Below are 15988 nucleotides of genomic sequence, written 5' to 3' on the forward strand. Positions count from 1 at the left end.
TTTCATAGAGTTGGAAAGTCCAAGGTGGTGGTAACCACCCTGGAGAAATAAGAAAGCTTGAATGTCACACTAATGTGTAAATATGTAAAAACAGGAAGGGATTTTGTAGATGGCAAGTCCCTAATTTCCCTGCAGGTTTTGCTCAAGAAGGAACTACACTTGACATAACCTTTCTTCTTCTCATTCTTTCTCTGGGTCCAGGTGTCATAAAATGGTAGAGGGTTGGTTGACATTGCACAAAAGACTCTAGAACAATGAGGTCATAGATGATATCCCACTAAAACAGGTTCCATTTTTGGACAAACAGGGGCTCTTAACTGTGTGATAATAGGTCACTTAATATAACAGACTCTGTAGTTCAGGAAACTGTGATAAGCATATTAGCTTTGTTCAAATCAATACTATTTGTGGTTAATTCTAGAGGCAGCTATTTTGAACAAGAGAAGGTGGGTAATGTTGCCACCATGTATTCTATAATCAGATTGTTAGAATTCTAGAATTTAGAGCTGAAAAATTTAGAGCTTAAAGATTATTTTCAAGTCTAATGCCATCATTTTAACTCTCAGTAAAAACCTGTCCCCATCTGTAATGAGATGCTGTGAATGTCTGTACTGTTTTGATAGAATGGAAGCTTCTTGCCTGGAGCTGGCTCTGGAAGGAGAACGACTATGCAAAGCAGGAGATTGTCGTGCTGGGGTGTCATTCTTTGAAGCTGCAGTTCAAGTTGGAACTGAAGACCTAAAAACATTAAGTGCTATTTATAGCCAGCTGGGCAATGCCTACTTCTACTTACATGACTATGCCAAAGCTTTGGAGTACCATCATCATGATTTAACACTGGCCCGGTAATATCTTTAGATTTTTATATACTCTTTTTGAATCACCTTTGATTGAGAAAACTTATTGCCAGCGTTTAAAAAATGTATCTACAGTTAGAGTCCATATTGCCTTTCTCTGCCTATCATTTAAAGCCTTTTACTGGCTGCCTTTCCCCTGCCTTTCCAGCATTGTTTCATATTTCTGCCCTTTATATACTCTTGACATTCCAGTCAAATAGTCTTGCTACCTCTCTCCTCAACTCAGTGTTTCATCTCTCATCTCTGTGCCTTTACACAAATAGTATTAGAAGCTTCCTTGACTCCTTCAGAACCTAGCTAATACACCACTTCTCATACAGAGCTTTCCTAGTCCTCCAAGTTATTAGCCTCTCTCTCTCTTGAAATGTGTGTGTGTATGTTTACATACATAATTTACATTTTTAGTTTACATTTTGGGGGTATATGAGGTGCTCAGGGAGGACTAGCACTTCTGGTGTGAGGGCTTGCCAATCCCTTTTCAGGATGGTTCATCCGCCTTCAGTGTCCACCTGTCACCCAACTTGGACTTGTGGCTCCAAGAAGCCATAGCATACACAGGAGTCACACCCAGGTAAAACTGTTTTGGCAGATGGGACTAAATCAGGTTGAGGGTAACCAACGATGAGTTAGTGGGATGTCTCCCCTAAGCATGTAAAGACTTCCCCTGGCAGACTGGGCAGATGAGAACAGTTTGTTCCAGTGGCCATGAAGGTGGCTGCAGCAGCCGCTGTGGGGCACTTAGAACTTAGATAGTGAAGATACCATTCATCTACTGCATTCCAGACTTCTCTAGTCATCCTGACTTTGTCTTGTCACTGGACTTCATTGATTCTAGAAGAGAGAGTGAGGCTGACAACTTAGGGCAACTCTGCCACATTTAAATCCATTTCACCCATGAGCCATTGGTCCTCTTCAAACTCAGAGGACAAACAACTTACCAGCATACCTGTTGTTTGCCCTGTATATGGTCAGTCAAGAATCAGCAATAGTGCCATGCAGTATTCTAGGCACTGGGGATACAGAGACAAAATGGACTGTTTCCACCTCAAGGAGCTTATAGCCTATAGGGGAAGATAATATATACATATAAAAGTATATCTAGAATAAATGCAAACTAAACTGAGGTCATTTAGGAAGGGAGGGCATTAGAATTTGGGATAGGGGAAGGTTTTATGTGGAGCTTGAGCTGGATCTTGAAAGATCTGGCCTCTGCTAGGCCGAGACAAGGAAGTGGTCTGGACAGAGGCAGAGATGGGAGGCAGTGTACCATGGGTAGAGAGTAGCAAGGACAGTTTGACCAGACTATTAAATGTGAGAAGGGGGTAGTGATGTATAAAGAGTCTGGAAAGAGAGGTTGGAACCAGATTGTGAAGGGCTTGAGAAGGCAAAGGGCTTTTTGTTTTGTCCTAGTGATAAATGGGATGCCACTAGTGTTTGAGACAGGGGAGTGATATAGTCGGATACACCTGAATGCCCTTTGGTAGCCATGGAGACGGTGAACTGGAGAGGCTGTGGAACCAACCGGGAGGACATTGTAAGAGTCCAGAATTGTATCAAGGCCTATTTGCCTTTGTCTTCCCAGTACCCAGATAAGACATACTTACTAATGTTTGTTGGTTGGAATTGAGTTCTCCTTCTAAGGCTTCATTTTGAAGCTAAAACTTTATTTTGCTTGAATGCTATAAAAGTGGACATAAATTAACTAAAAAATATAGAGGCAGCATGGCCAAGTGAATAGAGAGCAGACCTCAGAGTCAGGAAAACCTGGGTTCAGGTCTATTGTCTGACACTGGCTAACTTTGTCACTTCACCTCTCAGTGCTCTGAGAAATTCTCTAAGACCAAAGGTTTAAGAGAAGGTGAAATCCTTCATGGGTTGAAGGAGTTTCCTTACCCAGGAGTTCCCTACAAAAGATCTCCCAGATCCAATCCGTATTGCTATCCTGAAGAAATATGAGATGGCCCATTTAAAAGAAATCTTATGACTTTCATGAATTTTTAAAATGAAAAGCACCGGCCTATCATGTTGCTGTGTCTTGTCTTTTACTAGAGGCCTTCCCCGAGCCTTCTTACTTCTGGTACTTTTCCTCTGTTAATTATCCCTATTTATCTTGTATATATAGCTTGCTTTGTAGATATTTGTTTGCATGTTGTCTCCCCCATTATATTGTAAGTTCCTTGGTGGCAAGGATTACCTTTTGCTTCTCTTGTACCCCCGGTGTTTAGCACAGTGTCTTACACATAGAAGGCACTTAATAAATATTGACTGACTTTTTTTCATTATATGAGGATTTATCCTCTGGAAAGCCAAACGCTTTGCTCTAAATTCTATGATTCTACTCTTATTTAAAAGGAACAGATTTTACAGATGAAAGTACTGTTTTTGAAATTGTTTGGCATACTTTCCTATAATTTCAGGACTATTGGAGACCAATTAGGTGAAGCTAAAGCCAGTGGTAACCTGGGAAACACCTTAAAAGTTCTTGGCAATTTTGATGAAGCTATAGTTTGCTGTCAGAGACACCTTGATATCTCCAGGGAACTTGATGATAAGGTAAAATTGAAATATTAAATACTGTGGTGCATGGAAAGTGTGCTGGATTTAGAGTTAGCAGATCTGGGTTTGGATCCTGGCTATCACTCACCACTTATGCAACTTCGAGCAAAGCATTTAATCTCTCTCTGAGCCTCAGTTTCCTCCTCTGTATAAAGGGTGTTAGAGTGTGATGACACATAAGATCCCTTCCAAGACTAAAATTAATGTTCTAAAAATTGCTAGGAAGAGATAGTATCACCTTTTTACTCACCTAGGATTTAATAGCAAAGAAAATATTTGAAAAAATCCATGGGTGCTTAAAAAGATTTTTTCCTTAGCTATTGGTACCTGGCTTATGAAAAATTAGTTCCCTCCCTAATTGACAAATAGTCAAACAGGCAGTTTTCTGAGAAAACCCAAGTTATCAAGAACCATATAAAGAAGTACAGTAAATTGCTAACAATTATAGTTCATCAAAAAAAGAAAAATGACAACTGTTGAAGAGACTTTGGGAAAGCAGGCACATTAACATACTTCTGGATCTATGAATTGATTGTCATTTTGGAAAGCAATTCAGAATCGTGCCCCCAAAGTCACTAAACTCTGCATATATTGTACCCCCAAAGAGATGAGAAAAAGAGTGAAAAAGACTCATATGTGCTAAAATATTTTAGCTCTTTTTCTTGTGGGAAAAACTGGAAATTAAGGGGAGCCCTTCATTTGAAGAATGGCTGAACTAATTGAGATATATAAATATGATGGAATATTATCATGTTATAAAATGATAAAAGGGATGATTTTAGAAACTCCTAGAAAGATTTTTATGAACTGAAGTTAGCATAATCAAGAGTACAACTTAAGCAGTAATAACAGCTTTGACAGACTTAATCAAGGCAATCACTTATCCTAATTCCACAGTACTAATAATGCATACTCCCTACTTCCAGGCCAAGAAGTGATAGACTCAGGGCGGGGCAAAATAAGACACAGAGTTTTCAGTGTGGCCAGTGTGGGAATTCATTTCGCTCGAATGCATAGTTCGTAGAAGGTTTTGGTTGTTTGGTTTTCTTTTCTCCTCTCAAGGGATAGGAGGGAGAGAGAATAAGTAGTGTTTTACTCTCTTGTGACTTACAAGTTAAGAATAGTTATATATTAGGCTTATTCTAATAGCTGGCTGATACTTTTAAAATGTACTCAATTTGTTGGCATCCGAATTTAGGTTGGGGAAGCAAGAGCGCTTTATAATCTTGGAAATGTATACCACTCTAAAGGAAAAAGTGTTGGCTGTCCTGGCTCTCATGACCCAGGAGAATTTCCAGAAGAGGTGAAAACTGCATTGCAGAAAGCAGCAGATTATTATGAGTGAGTAGCCATGTTCCCCTCCTCTTTTTCTTCCTCCTTCCCTTCCTCCCCTTCTCTTCCTCCTTACTGCTACTCACATGTCCCCTTCCTTAAACCCTGAATCATATGTAAGCACTGACCTGGGTGATTCCTGGAAGGCAGGCAAAGATTTTAAGAGCAGAACGACTAAAGAGACAAAAATAAATTATGAGAAAAGTCGTATGCCCTGTTTGGGTTTTTTCCCCCTCTTTTGAAACCTTAAAGCAAACCAGTGCCACCTATTGGCAAATACTGTTAATGTCCTGGGTTTTAATATAAAGTAGCTCCATCCAACCACACAGAAAAGTCAACTTTTGCTAAAGCCAACAGGCATGTCATGCTATAAGAAATGTGGGAAGTTGATTTTTTTAAATAATAATTTTTCACATTTTCCCTATTTTTTTACTTCACTATTGAAGAGTCAGATTCCTAATGTAGTCATGGATGTTTACTACCTTTAGCAATTTGGTACTAGATCAAAGTTTTACAGAATTCTTTAGTTGTAAGAGAGCTAAAGAAATAGAGCAGCATTCTTTTGAATTTAGTTTTTTAAAAATGTGTTGTACTTTAGCATATTACTTTTTTTTTTTTTTTGCGGGGCAATGGGGGTTAAGTGACTTGCCCAGGGTCACACAGCTAGTAAGTGTCAAGTGTCTGAGGCCGGATTTGAACTCAGGTACTCCTGAATCCAGGGTCGGTGCTGCCCCCTAGCATATTACTTTTATTTGAATTAAAGTTGTAATCTAAGAGAACCCAAGTATTTACAACTGTATTTCTTCATAATTTTTATTGTCCTTTAGGGAAAATCTATCAATAGTGACTGCTTTAGGGGACCGAGCAGCTCAGGGGCGTGCTTTTGGGAATCTTGGAAATACACATTACCTTCTTGGCAACTTTAGAGATGCCGTTGTGTCCCACGAGCAGGTACGATGATGAAATGTCCCGAAAAAAAATGTTTTTTCTACCTGAATTGTAATCAAACCACTTATTATTTCTCATTTTATAATTGTGGGGTTTAAGGTAGAGAAACAGATTTTTACTTTCTTCATGTCTAATTGGAATTTTCTGTTTTAGCGCCTCTTGATTGCAAAAGAGTTTGGAGATAAAGCTGCTGAGAGAAGAGCATACAGCAACCTTGGAAATGCATATATATTCCTTAGTGAATTTGAAACTGCTGCAGATTACTACAAGTTAGTACAATACTTCTGTTGATAAATGTAAAACAGATCATTTGTGAGCTTACAAATTTCATAATTATTCATTTTTTCTAAGATGAAAGAGTCTAGATTTTACGTTTATACGGATATCAGTTTGTCGTTGAGATTCTAACCTGAAATCTTTTAAACGTTTCACTGAGATACTTAACCAAGTGCTTGTAATATGCTACTCCATTTAATCCTATATACTTGTTTTTAAACATTGATTATATTAATGGTTGGATGTTAAAAATCCCTCAAAAGTAAATCAAAATGTATCATTTTATATATAGTGTGCTTTGAATTGGAACTTAAATATGAAATATCTTGTGTGCTGATGCCAAAGGGTATAAAGCTGTTTTCAAGATTGACCAGGTTACATAGTATTGAAGGCTGCTGGGTTCTGCTGCGAGGTGAATGCTATATGTCAACCAAACAAGATGTGAAGCCACAGTGATGAGACCCTATTTCAGATTTCTTTTTTAAGTTAAACATATTGGAACTTTAACATATGGCAGCGCAGTGCTCCTTCAGAGCCTGTTAATGAGCTATACCAGGAAATCTGTTCCATTGTGAAGTAACATTGTTGTGATAACTTAGCACCCTAGGGATGGGGCTGAAGAACAAGTAGTATCACTCAGCTTGGTTATCTACCTCATTCACCAGACTTGACCTAGAAAAGACTTTTAGCTAGTGCCCCAAATGAGATCCACCACCAGTGATTATTCAGAAGAACATGCAGCAGATTCTGAAGACCATTCCAAAAGTGTTTAGATTGTCAATTTCCATTGTGATTCCCATATATGTCTAAGAATATCTTTAAAAATCATCCTTGGGGGCAGCTAGGTAGCACAGAGGGTAGAGCACCGGCCCTGGAATCAGGAGGACCTGAGTTCAAATCCAGCCTCAGACACTTAACACTTACTAGCTGTGTGACCCTGGGCAAGTCACTTAACCCCAATTGCCTTACTAAAAAAAAAAATCATCCTTGGATCTTATTTATAGTCAGTCACATTTCATAATTACATTTTTGCTATGTGGGAAATAAATTTACTTTATAACCAAGAACTTTTTAAAGATCAAATCTAAAATTATGAACATTGATGATGGTGACACATTTGATCTATGAAATGTGGCTATATTTTTGTGTGTAAATATGCTTGTATTATCCATAATTACCCATTTTATTTAGAAATCATAAATTTAAACATTAGCCTTACCTTAATTAATGAAGCATTTTAATCTTGGCAAAATTTAAACAAACAATCAAGTTGAATTAGATGAACTAGAAACAACATCTTAATAGTCACCAAGGTGAGGGAAACATAAAAAACACATAAATACTGAAAGTTAACATACTAATCATTACAATTTCAGTACTCTTTTCACATTTTGTGGGGCAGCCATAAAAGAGTATCTTCAACTGTTATTCAGTAGTCTGAATTTGCTATTTTAGTTTATTTTATTGTTTTCTGCTTAACAACTTCACTTAATGATTTTTGTTTTGTATGTTAAAAGCTTCAGACAGATTGCAAAAAATTTTAGTTATAGTTTTATAATTAGTATTGTAATTTATAGACAATTATGATTATTTTACAACTGACTTTCTTGGATTTCAGGAAAACACTACAGTTGGCCCGACAGCTTAAAGACAGAGCTGTAGAAGCACAGTCTTGTTATAGCCTTGGGAACACTTATACTTTACTTCAGGACTATGAAAAAGCCATTGATTATCACCTGAAACACCTGACTATCGCTCAAGAACTGAAGGATAGGTAAAAATGATCAACTTGTTTTCTGTAGCTCTGGTAAATTTTGTTGGATAATGAACCCAGAAATCTTTACTTTAATGCTTTAGGAGTGTTGCTTATTTTAAATTTGCTTCTTTTTTTTTTTTTTGGAGGGGCAATGGGAGTTAAGTGACTTGCCCAGGGTCACACAGCTAGTAAGTGTCTGAGGCCAGATTTATTCTTTTCTTTCTTTCTTTCTTTCTTTTTTTTGGTGAGGCAATTGGGGTTAAGTGACTTGCCCAGGGTCACACAGCTAGTAAGTGATGTGTCTGAGGCCGGATTTGAACTCAGGTACTCCTGAATCCAGGGCCAGTGCTTTATCCACTGTGTTACCTAGCTGCCCCCTGAATTTGCTTCTTTAATAAATGTAGCTTTGAGCTCGTTTCGTTGGATGTATTGATACTTTAGTAATATTGTGATTTTAGTGTGTTCTTCGAATGAAAGAATACATAAACCCAAAGTATTCTTGATGTCTTAAAAGTCCTGCCAGTCAATCCTAACCTTGTACATCAGAAAACTTCATTTTGGAACCATAAACGTTTGCTTGGATTGTGTTGCAGAATTGGAGAAGGAAGAGCATGCTGGAGTTTAGGAAATGCCTACACAGCATTGGGAAATCATGATCAAGCCATGCATTTTGCTGAGAAGCACTTGGAAATTTCAAGAGATGTAAGAAACTATAAAACTTGCCTATGGAACTGCTGCTTTGACTTTGACGCCAGGGAGTGGGGGGTGGGATGGGGAAGAGGAACACAAACACGTTTCTTCCTTATTCTTTTGTCCTGGGTGCTTCAGCATTGCTGATGAGCTTGTCAATTATAGGATACTCATTTGAGAAGATAAACAGGGACCTTTTGAGGGTTTGAATCACTGGCCATTTTGGGCAAGATAACATGTGGAAGTATAACATTCCTTAGATATATAAAAAGCCTTGTTTTACCCCAGCCTTCACCCACCTTGCCTGATCCTAAAGCATTCTTATTCTTCTGCACAGTTATGTATGCTCTGCTGAAGCTAAGTTACTGAAGAGAAAACAGCACAGTAGGAAGAACATATAGTAGGATGCTGAAGTCTTGGGGTCAAGGTTTGGCTCCTTGTTAGTTTTGTGATCTTGGGTAATCATTTAGCCCCTTTTTGGTGATTGTTCAGTTGTTTCAGCTGTGTCTGACTCTTTGTGACCTCATTTGAGGACTTTTAGGCAAAGGTTTGCCATTTCCTTCTCCAGCTCATTTTATAGATGAGGAAACTGAGGCAAACAGGGTGAAGTGAATTGCCTGGGGATACACAGTAAGTGCCTGAGGCCAGATTTGAACTCGGGAAGATGGGTCTTCCTGACTCCAAGCCTAGCACTCCTATCCACTGCATCATTTAGACTTACTGAGTCTTAATTTCTTCATCCACTCTGATCCAACGGATATTTTTTCAGTGCCTGTGGTATGCAAGAGTTCAAAGATAGATAAAACAAAAAGCAGCTCCTACCCTACAGGACTTTGCACCCTGTTGGAGAGGGAAATTTAGTATATGTGCAGATCACACTCGGACACCCTCGATACATATCTAAACATGTTTGTATCTGTATCTATCCATCTGTTTTATCTGTCTGTGCATGTAGATAGACACAAATGAGAGGCATCATGGTGTGAATCTGGGCTTGAAGTCAGGAACACCTGAGTTCAAATCTTGGGGTACTGAGGAGATAATGACATGCCAGAGATGGTGTAGGTGGGACTTAGACCTGGTAGCTACCATAGGTAGTTTGAAAAGAGAATGTTTGGAATAGACATTAGGGAAGAATAAGAGACTGTTATTGCACCAACAAAGAAAGGCCTAGTTGAGATTAGAGAACATGAATTTCAAATGTTCCTAACTAACCCAGTTGGATGACTTCCTGCCACACTGTGCAAATAGAAGCAGAAAAGGGAATAGCAAGGATAACTCAGGGTTGGAGATACACACGGTTAGTGTCAACAGGACAGGCAAGGGATTTAGGAGGAAGAGAATTTGATGAACTATAAGGTCAGACTTTTTCAAGGGAGAAAAGTGAGGCCAGACCAGGAGTGACTAAAGGTCTCAATGAGAATGAAGACTAGTTTTAGGAGAAATGAGTGGGGGAAAGAGAAGTAGAAGTTATGGTGGTTAGAGAGAAGAGTTGAAGAATTCTGGGTCATGGAATAGAATACCAGTGGTTGGGAAGGTGAGGAGATGTCAAAGTGAGCTAGTTCTAGGTTATGGAGGGGTTGATGAATTTAAAGCCCAAAGTGTTTGAGGGATCTTCAGCACCTATATTGAAGTTCCTAAGTGTGAGGGAAGGCAGGGGATGGGGTAGAGGGAGAAGAATGACTCAGGGACCAACCTCCTTATGATCTGCATTGGGGTTGGTAGATAGTCGCAGTCAGGATCTAGGTAGGAAGGTAGAGATGAATAAAATGAACCTGAAGGAGAATAGACCCAGAGAAATTAGCAGATGGAGTGACTAAAAGTGTCAGTGAGGGCCAAGAAGTATTTCTTCTCCTGACTCACGTCTGAGGTACTGGAGACAGTAGTGCAGGGATTCATTGTCTTCTGGAGGAAGCCACATTTCTATGAATTCAAGGAGATAGGATTGTTACCAGAAGAAGAAATCTGGACTCAAGGGAATTGTGTTAATGGCAAGATAGAGGCTCTGCAGAGCACAGTGGAATGGAAGGGAAGAGTGAGTGGGACAGGGACTTAGGAGGAGTGGGGCAAAGGTGGATGGGAATGAAGGGTTGGGAAATGGTAGCAGGAGAAGGGGGTTTTTGTATAGTCTTAAAAATAAGAGTATGGGAACATTGGACTTACTTTCTCATCCAGAGTTTGGTTCTGTTTTCTACTCCTATAATAAATAATTCTTTTAATAATCCTTCAGATTATACTGCTTTTAGAAAAGTATGGAAAATAGTATATTTATTTTAGATGACTAATTAGTTGGAATTCTGTCAAATTACTGACCCATCAAATAAGCAAAAATGTATTCTTAATCTTTAACATTCCTGATCTTTCAGTAGTGATTCTAAAATTGAAGTACTTGTTGGTTGTAGATTGGGGACAGGAGTGGTGAACTAACAGCTAGACTGAATCTTTCGGATCTTCAAATGGTGCTTGGTCTCAGCTATAGCACAAATAATTCAATGATGTCTGAAAACAATGAAATTGACAACTTGTGTGGTAAGTACATGTTTTTTGTAAACCAGTTTTATTGTTATCTGGAATTATGTATGTGCCTGTGTTTAGATATGCAAATGTAAAAGAACATCAGGAAAGTTTGAAGCTTATGTTTTCCACATTATGAATTTTAATTTTTAGTAGGATCATTTTTGCTTGTGAATACAAGGATGCAACATTTTCATGAATTAAAAATCTATGTAAGTTCCTTATTTAGATAGATTTGCCTAATTTTTACCTGACTTGCTTTTTTTGGGGGGGTGGGGTGGGCAATGAGGGTTAAGTGACTTGCCCAAGGTCACACAGCTAGTAAGTTTCCAGTGTCTGAGGTTGGGTTTGAACTCAGGTCCTCCTGAATCCAGGGTCGGTGCTTTATCCACTGCACCACCTAGCTGCCCCTACTATATTATTTTAAAGATGTTTGAATTGTATATATTCCCTTTCCCCCCCAGGGAGTCTAGGAAAGTTCTATTTGTGAGATGCTTTGGCCAACATTAAAACTCTTAAGGTAAAAAAAATCTTGTCATTTTTACATATTAAAATTTATTAAAGAGAAAAGATCTTGGCCTCAGACACTTGACATGTACTAGCTGTGTGACCCTGGGCAAGTCACTTAACCCTCACTGTCCTGCAAAAAATAAATAAAATAATAAAAAATAAAAGATCTGTTCTTGATGAGGACATGTTCAGCATCACATTTATTGAATACCATCTGTGTGTTGCTCTGTTTAAGATATTTCACAAAGAAGCATTAAAAAATTTTTTAGATTCAGTCCCCTCCAAGTTCAAGGAAGGAACAACCACTTGGGAAAATGTATAGAACTCCTAATTCCCTTCCCTGAACTTGCTTTTCCACTTTGAATTGCTTTTTTTTTTCTACTTTTAGTTACTTGCCGGTCTTGTCATCATCAGTTACTTTCCATTTTTTACATTTTTTCATTATCTTCTATTGAGTTCTATATAGCTCTCTTCAGATCTTTAAATCTTCCTAGGACTTTTATCTCAGAATTCAAATTTTTAAAATTTCTCTATAATATCTGTTATTCAGTTAAGTATATCTTTCAGAATTTCTCATTTTGTTTTTTATGTTTGCTCCATGTTCATCTCTCTTTGTGTTTTACCCCATGTTTTATTAAATATATGTTTATTTCATCAGAACTTTCCTCTAATCTATTCTTTGTCATTTTGGTGAATTCTATTTCTCCTGTTCCTTTTTAAGCAATTTTGTTTCTTTTTGGTATTTCTATAGTTATTTCCATCTTCTTAGAAGTATGGCAGTATCCTTTTCTCTAGTCTTCTACAAGCATTTATTAAGTGCTTACTATGTTCTAAGTACTGTATGAAGTGCTGGAATTTTAAATAGGCAAAAACACTGTGCCTGCCCCTAAGGTTCTCACATTCAAAAGGGGGACTGTGTTCATATAAGGTACATTCAGAATAAAGCTCACAGGGAAGGCGCCAGCAGTCAGGGACCTGGAATGACCTGCAGAAGGTGGGATTTAAGCTGAGATGCCCAGGAAGCTAAGAGTTGGACTTTGGTGGGCTGAGGATTCCAGCGTGTGGGGACAGCTCTTGTGAAGGCAAGAAAGTGGAAAATGGAGGGGACTGTGTGAGGAACAAGGAGACCCGTGAAGCTGGATCACAGGGTGTGTGGAGGGGATAAAGTGTAAAGATTGGAAGGTGGAAGGGCCCAGGCTGTGACGGGCTTTAAATGCTAAACTGAGCACCTTATTTGAGAGGTGAGGAGGGTCTGTATGAAGAGAAGGGCATATATATGATAGAATCTGTGAAGACAGAACCAAGACTTTGCTACAGATTTAGATACATCTGAGAAAGGTGTCGAGGAGGACGCTCATCTCGTCCGCACGGGTGACTGGCTCAAATGAGATATGTCTAAAGTTGTTGGATGAAGAAACAGAGCCCTCTCACAGAAACTTGAAGGAGAGAGGGTATCTGAGCAAGGACGATCAACCGTGTCTCATGTTTCAGGAAAGAGAAGAATTGTGAAAAAGCCATTAGATTAGACAGTTAAGAGAGAAGCAGGGGGGTGGCTAGGTGGTGCAGTGGATAAAGCACTGGCCCTGGATTCAGGAGGACCTGAGTTCAAATCCAGCCTCAGACACTTGACACTTACTAGCTGTGTGACTCTGGGCAAGTCACTTAACCCCCATTGCCCCACACAAAAAAAAAAAAGAGAGAGAGAAGCAGAGGTCCCTATTGTAGAGACCCTAGTTTCTGAATATTTTAGCTTGTTTTCTGGTAGTTACTGTCTCCACATGAGATCTTATAGTGGAGAAGAATAGCACAAAGATGAGTCATGACTTGGTAATGCTTTATTATTATAATTCTTTTGCTTTTCTCAACTGAAAGTTTTCAGCCCCTTTTCTTTAAATGTTAAAAACTTAACTAAAACCACTTTAACTCATTTTTTTTAGAAACAGTATGTGTAATGTAAAAACCAGTTATTGTAAAATGCCCTTCTAAATTAGAGGGTAAATTTTAGAGGGTGGAGTTTCAAGTCATAATATAAACTCTCCAAATCAAAGCACTTTAGAGGGAGTGAACAATCTATTTTTATGTAGTTAGAATAGAAAATGATTCTTCTTAAACTCTCTCGAGTGAATGAAGAGTTTGGCCTGTTTTTGTTTCATACACATTTCCTTTCTGACATTCAGGAATCTACATCATTCTCAAAAGGTGAGTAGAATCGGTGTGTTGAATTTATGATTTGAAGGACCTTGCTGCAACCAGGTTGGTTTATTTTTACTTTACATTTTTCCCCCCAAAGATACACGCCCTAAGCTAGGACGCCGACACAGTATGGAAAATATGGAACTTATGAAGTTAACACCAGAGAAGGTTGGCAATTTTTTTGATTCTGAGAATTTTGGTAAAGACAATGCTTAATAGAGTAAATACTCAGTTTGAATAATTTCAGTGGATTGTGGGGAGGGGGCATTTTGATTCTAGGTTTACAGTCTTACAGCTGTGGATAATGTTAAAAATTTGTCTTCATAAAGGAGTTTGTCAATTAAAAAATAATTTAGTGATATAGTTGCCAAGACTTTTCAAGAATTGAGGAATTAATATTGCAAAACTTAAATTTGTTAGTAATTGATTACATAGCAATTGATATTTTTAATCAAAAATAACAAGCAAAAGATAATTTGCTTACTTGTATTTTTGAACTGCAACAACTTTTAGTGTCAAAAATCGTTTTTAAAATTCAAGGTACATCTTTAAAGAGACAGTTTCCTGCATCTTCCCTAAATTAAGTTTACTTTGACAAGAGAAACTTTATCTTGGGAGATATTGTTGATAAAGAGAAAGTGAAGAGGCAAAGAGAGTGCCCATATTTTGAGCCTGAGACATTAGAAATAGGGAAGTTTGGAAGAAGGGGGTGGGCTTAGCCAAAATGGTAGTGAGTTCAGTTTTGGACCTGCTGAGTTTAAGATATCTCCAGGGTCTCCAGTTCAAGTGCCCAGAAGGTGAACAGTGATGCTGTGGGAGTCATCTGTATGTGCTATCATCTGTGATGATAGTTACCCTAGAGGAGCTTCGGAGGTTTCCAAGAAAGACAGACCAGAGGGAGAGGAGTCGGGCAGCCAGGACACTTAGTGGGCATGATGGGGATGATGAGCCATCAAAGGAAACTGCAAAGGGACAGTCAGACAGGCAGGAAGTGAAGCAGGAGAGAGGTGTCCCACGTCCCCGTGAAGGCTCTCTTAGTCTGTGTCTTGTCTGCACATGGATGTTTGGGTGCTGTGAGCTACTTGAGCAGAGGCTTTGTTGCCTCTGTGCTTCCAGCATTTAGCACGGTGCTTGGCATGCAGTGGGTGCTTACTAAATCTTTGTTGATTTGAATGTCACATACAGCAGGTCGAGAAGAAGGATGATGATTGATATTGCAATGTTTACAATTTATACATACAATAGCATTTACATAGTGCCCACTGTGTGTCAGGCACAGTGCCAAGTGTTTGACAGAGATTATCTCATTCGAGCCTCAGCCTTAAAGTACTGGAAGAAAACGATCATGTCTCAAGAGTTAAATCATTGATCTTCGTATGACACAAACTCTGGGCCCTTCTTCATCCTGGTTACCGTCCTCTGAATGCTCTTCATCTTATCCATGTCCTAATCAGCTTCAGTGCTTCCCATGCCCTCTGACCAGGGCCAGGGCATGGGGGCTGCTGCCTCTCTGCCTCTCTGAGCACATCCCAAGGCTGCCTTAGCTCTCCTAGCTGCCCTGCTGCATTGTACTTGTGCATCTTAGATTTCAGAATACTAGATTCAACCCAAGACTCTGTCCTGTCAGGATCTTTTTTTATCCTGTAGTTTGAAACCTCTCCTGATAGTTTTGTATCATCTGCAAATTGTATAATTTTGCCACTTCTGCCTTTATTTAAGTCTGATAAATATGCTAATAGGAATTTAAAATGTCAATAGCCTAGGGTCAAACAGTTGTAGGTGCTGTCTTAGAAATTGACAACCAGATTGATATTGAACTGTTATTAACTGTTATTGATTTCACAGAATTAGTGATAAGACTGCCCTTGAATGAAATGAGTCTACTTTTTCTTCTTGACCTCTTATCTTTGTGCTTAATTTTGTAGGTTCAGAATTGGAATAGTGAACTTCTTGCTAAGCAGAAACCTCTTATTGCCAAACCGTCTGCAAAGCTGCTTTTTGTAAACCGGCTAAAGGGGAAGAAGTACAAAAATAATTCTTCCACTAAAGTTCTGCAAGATGCTAGTAATTCTCTTGATCACCGACTTCCAAGCTCTCAGAGGGTATGTTTATAATGAGTTTGGGTTTGGGCAGGGTTTTCTTCTGGGCCTGTGATTTCATTGCTTCAGGAACTGCCAGGGAGGAAACTCCCTCCACCAGTGGCGATCAGCTGGTCGTACAGAGTTACTTGGGGCCTTTGGCCACACGACTGGTAGGTGTCAGAGTGAGACTTCAGCTGTCCCTCGCCCCAGTCTCTTTACCTGTGTTAAAGTCTTACTGCAGTACCCCGTGATGGCAGGCAGCTGACGCTGGCTTT

At 38.9% G+C, this 15988-nt stretch overlaps 1 protein-coding gene across 2 annotated transcripts in view; it reads left to right on the forward strand.

Annotated features, from left to right (window-relative positions):
- The window catches only part of GPSM2 (G protein signaling modulator 2), a 55905-nt gene that overhangs the window by 33035 nt on the left and 6882 nt on the right, over positions 1-15988 (forward strand). For both annotated transcript variants that reach the window (XM_044000353.1, XM_044000354.1), the window contains 10 exons: positions 624-845; positions 3275-3410; positions 4612-4754; positions 5573-5696; positions 5847-5962; positions 7588-7743; positions 8319-8427; positions 10818-10944; positions 13730-13800; positions 15558-15734. In XM_044000353.1, the coding sequence (XP_043856288.1) occupies positions 624-845; positions 3275-3410; positions 4612-4754; positions 5573-5696; positions 5847-5962; positions 7588-7743; positions 8319-8427; positions 10818-10944; positions 13730-13800; positions 15558-15734 (1381 nt within the window). The remainder of the gene's footprint in view (positions 1-623; positions 846-3274; positions 3411-4611; positions 4755-5572; positions 5697-5846; positions 5963-7587; positions 7744-8318; positions 8428-10817; positions 10945-13729; positions 13801-15557; positions 15735-15988) is intronic.

The sequence above is a fragment of the Dromiciops gliroides genome, chromosome 4 (assembly GCF_019393635.1).
Source record: "Dromiciops gliroides isolate mDroGli1 chromosome 4, mDroGli1.pri, whole genome shotgun sequence".
In the NCBI taxonomy this organism is placed as follows: Eukaryota; Metazoa; Chordata; class Mammalia; order Microbiotheria; family Microbiotheriidae; genus Dromiciops; species Dromiciops gliroides.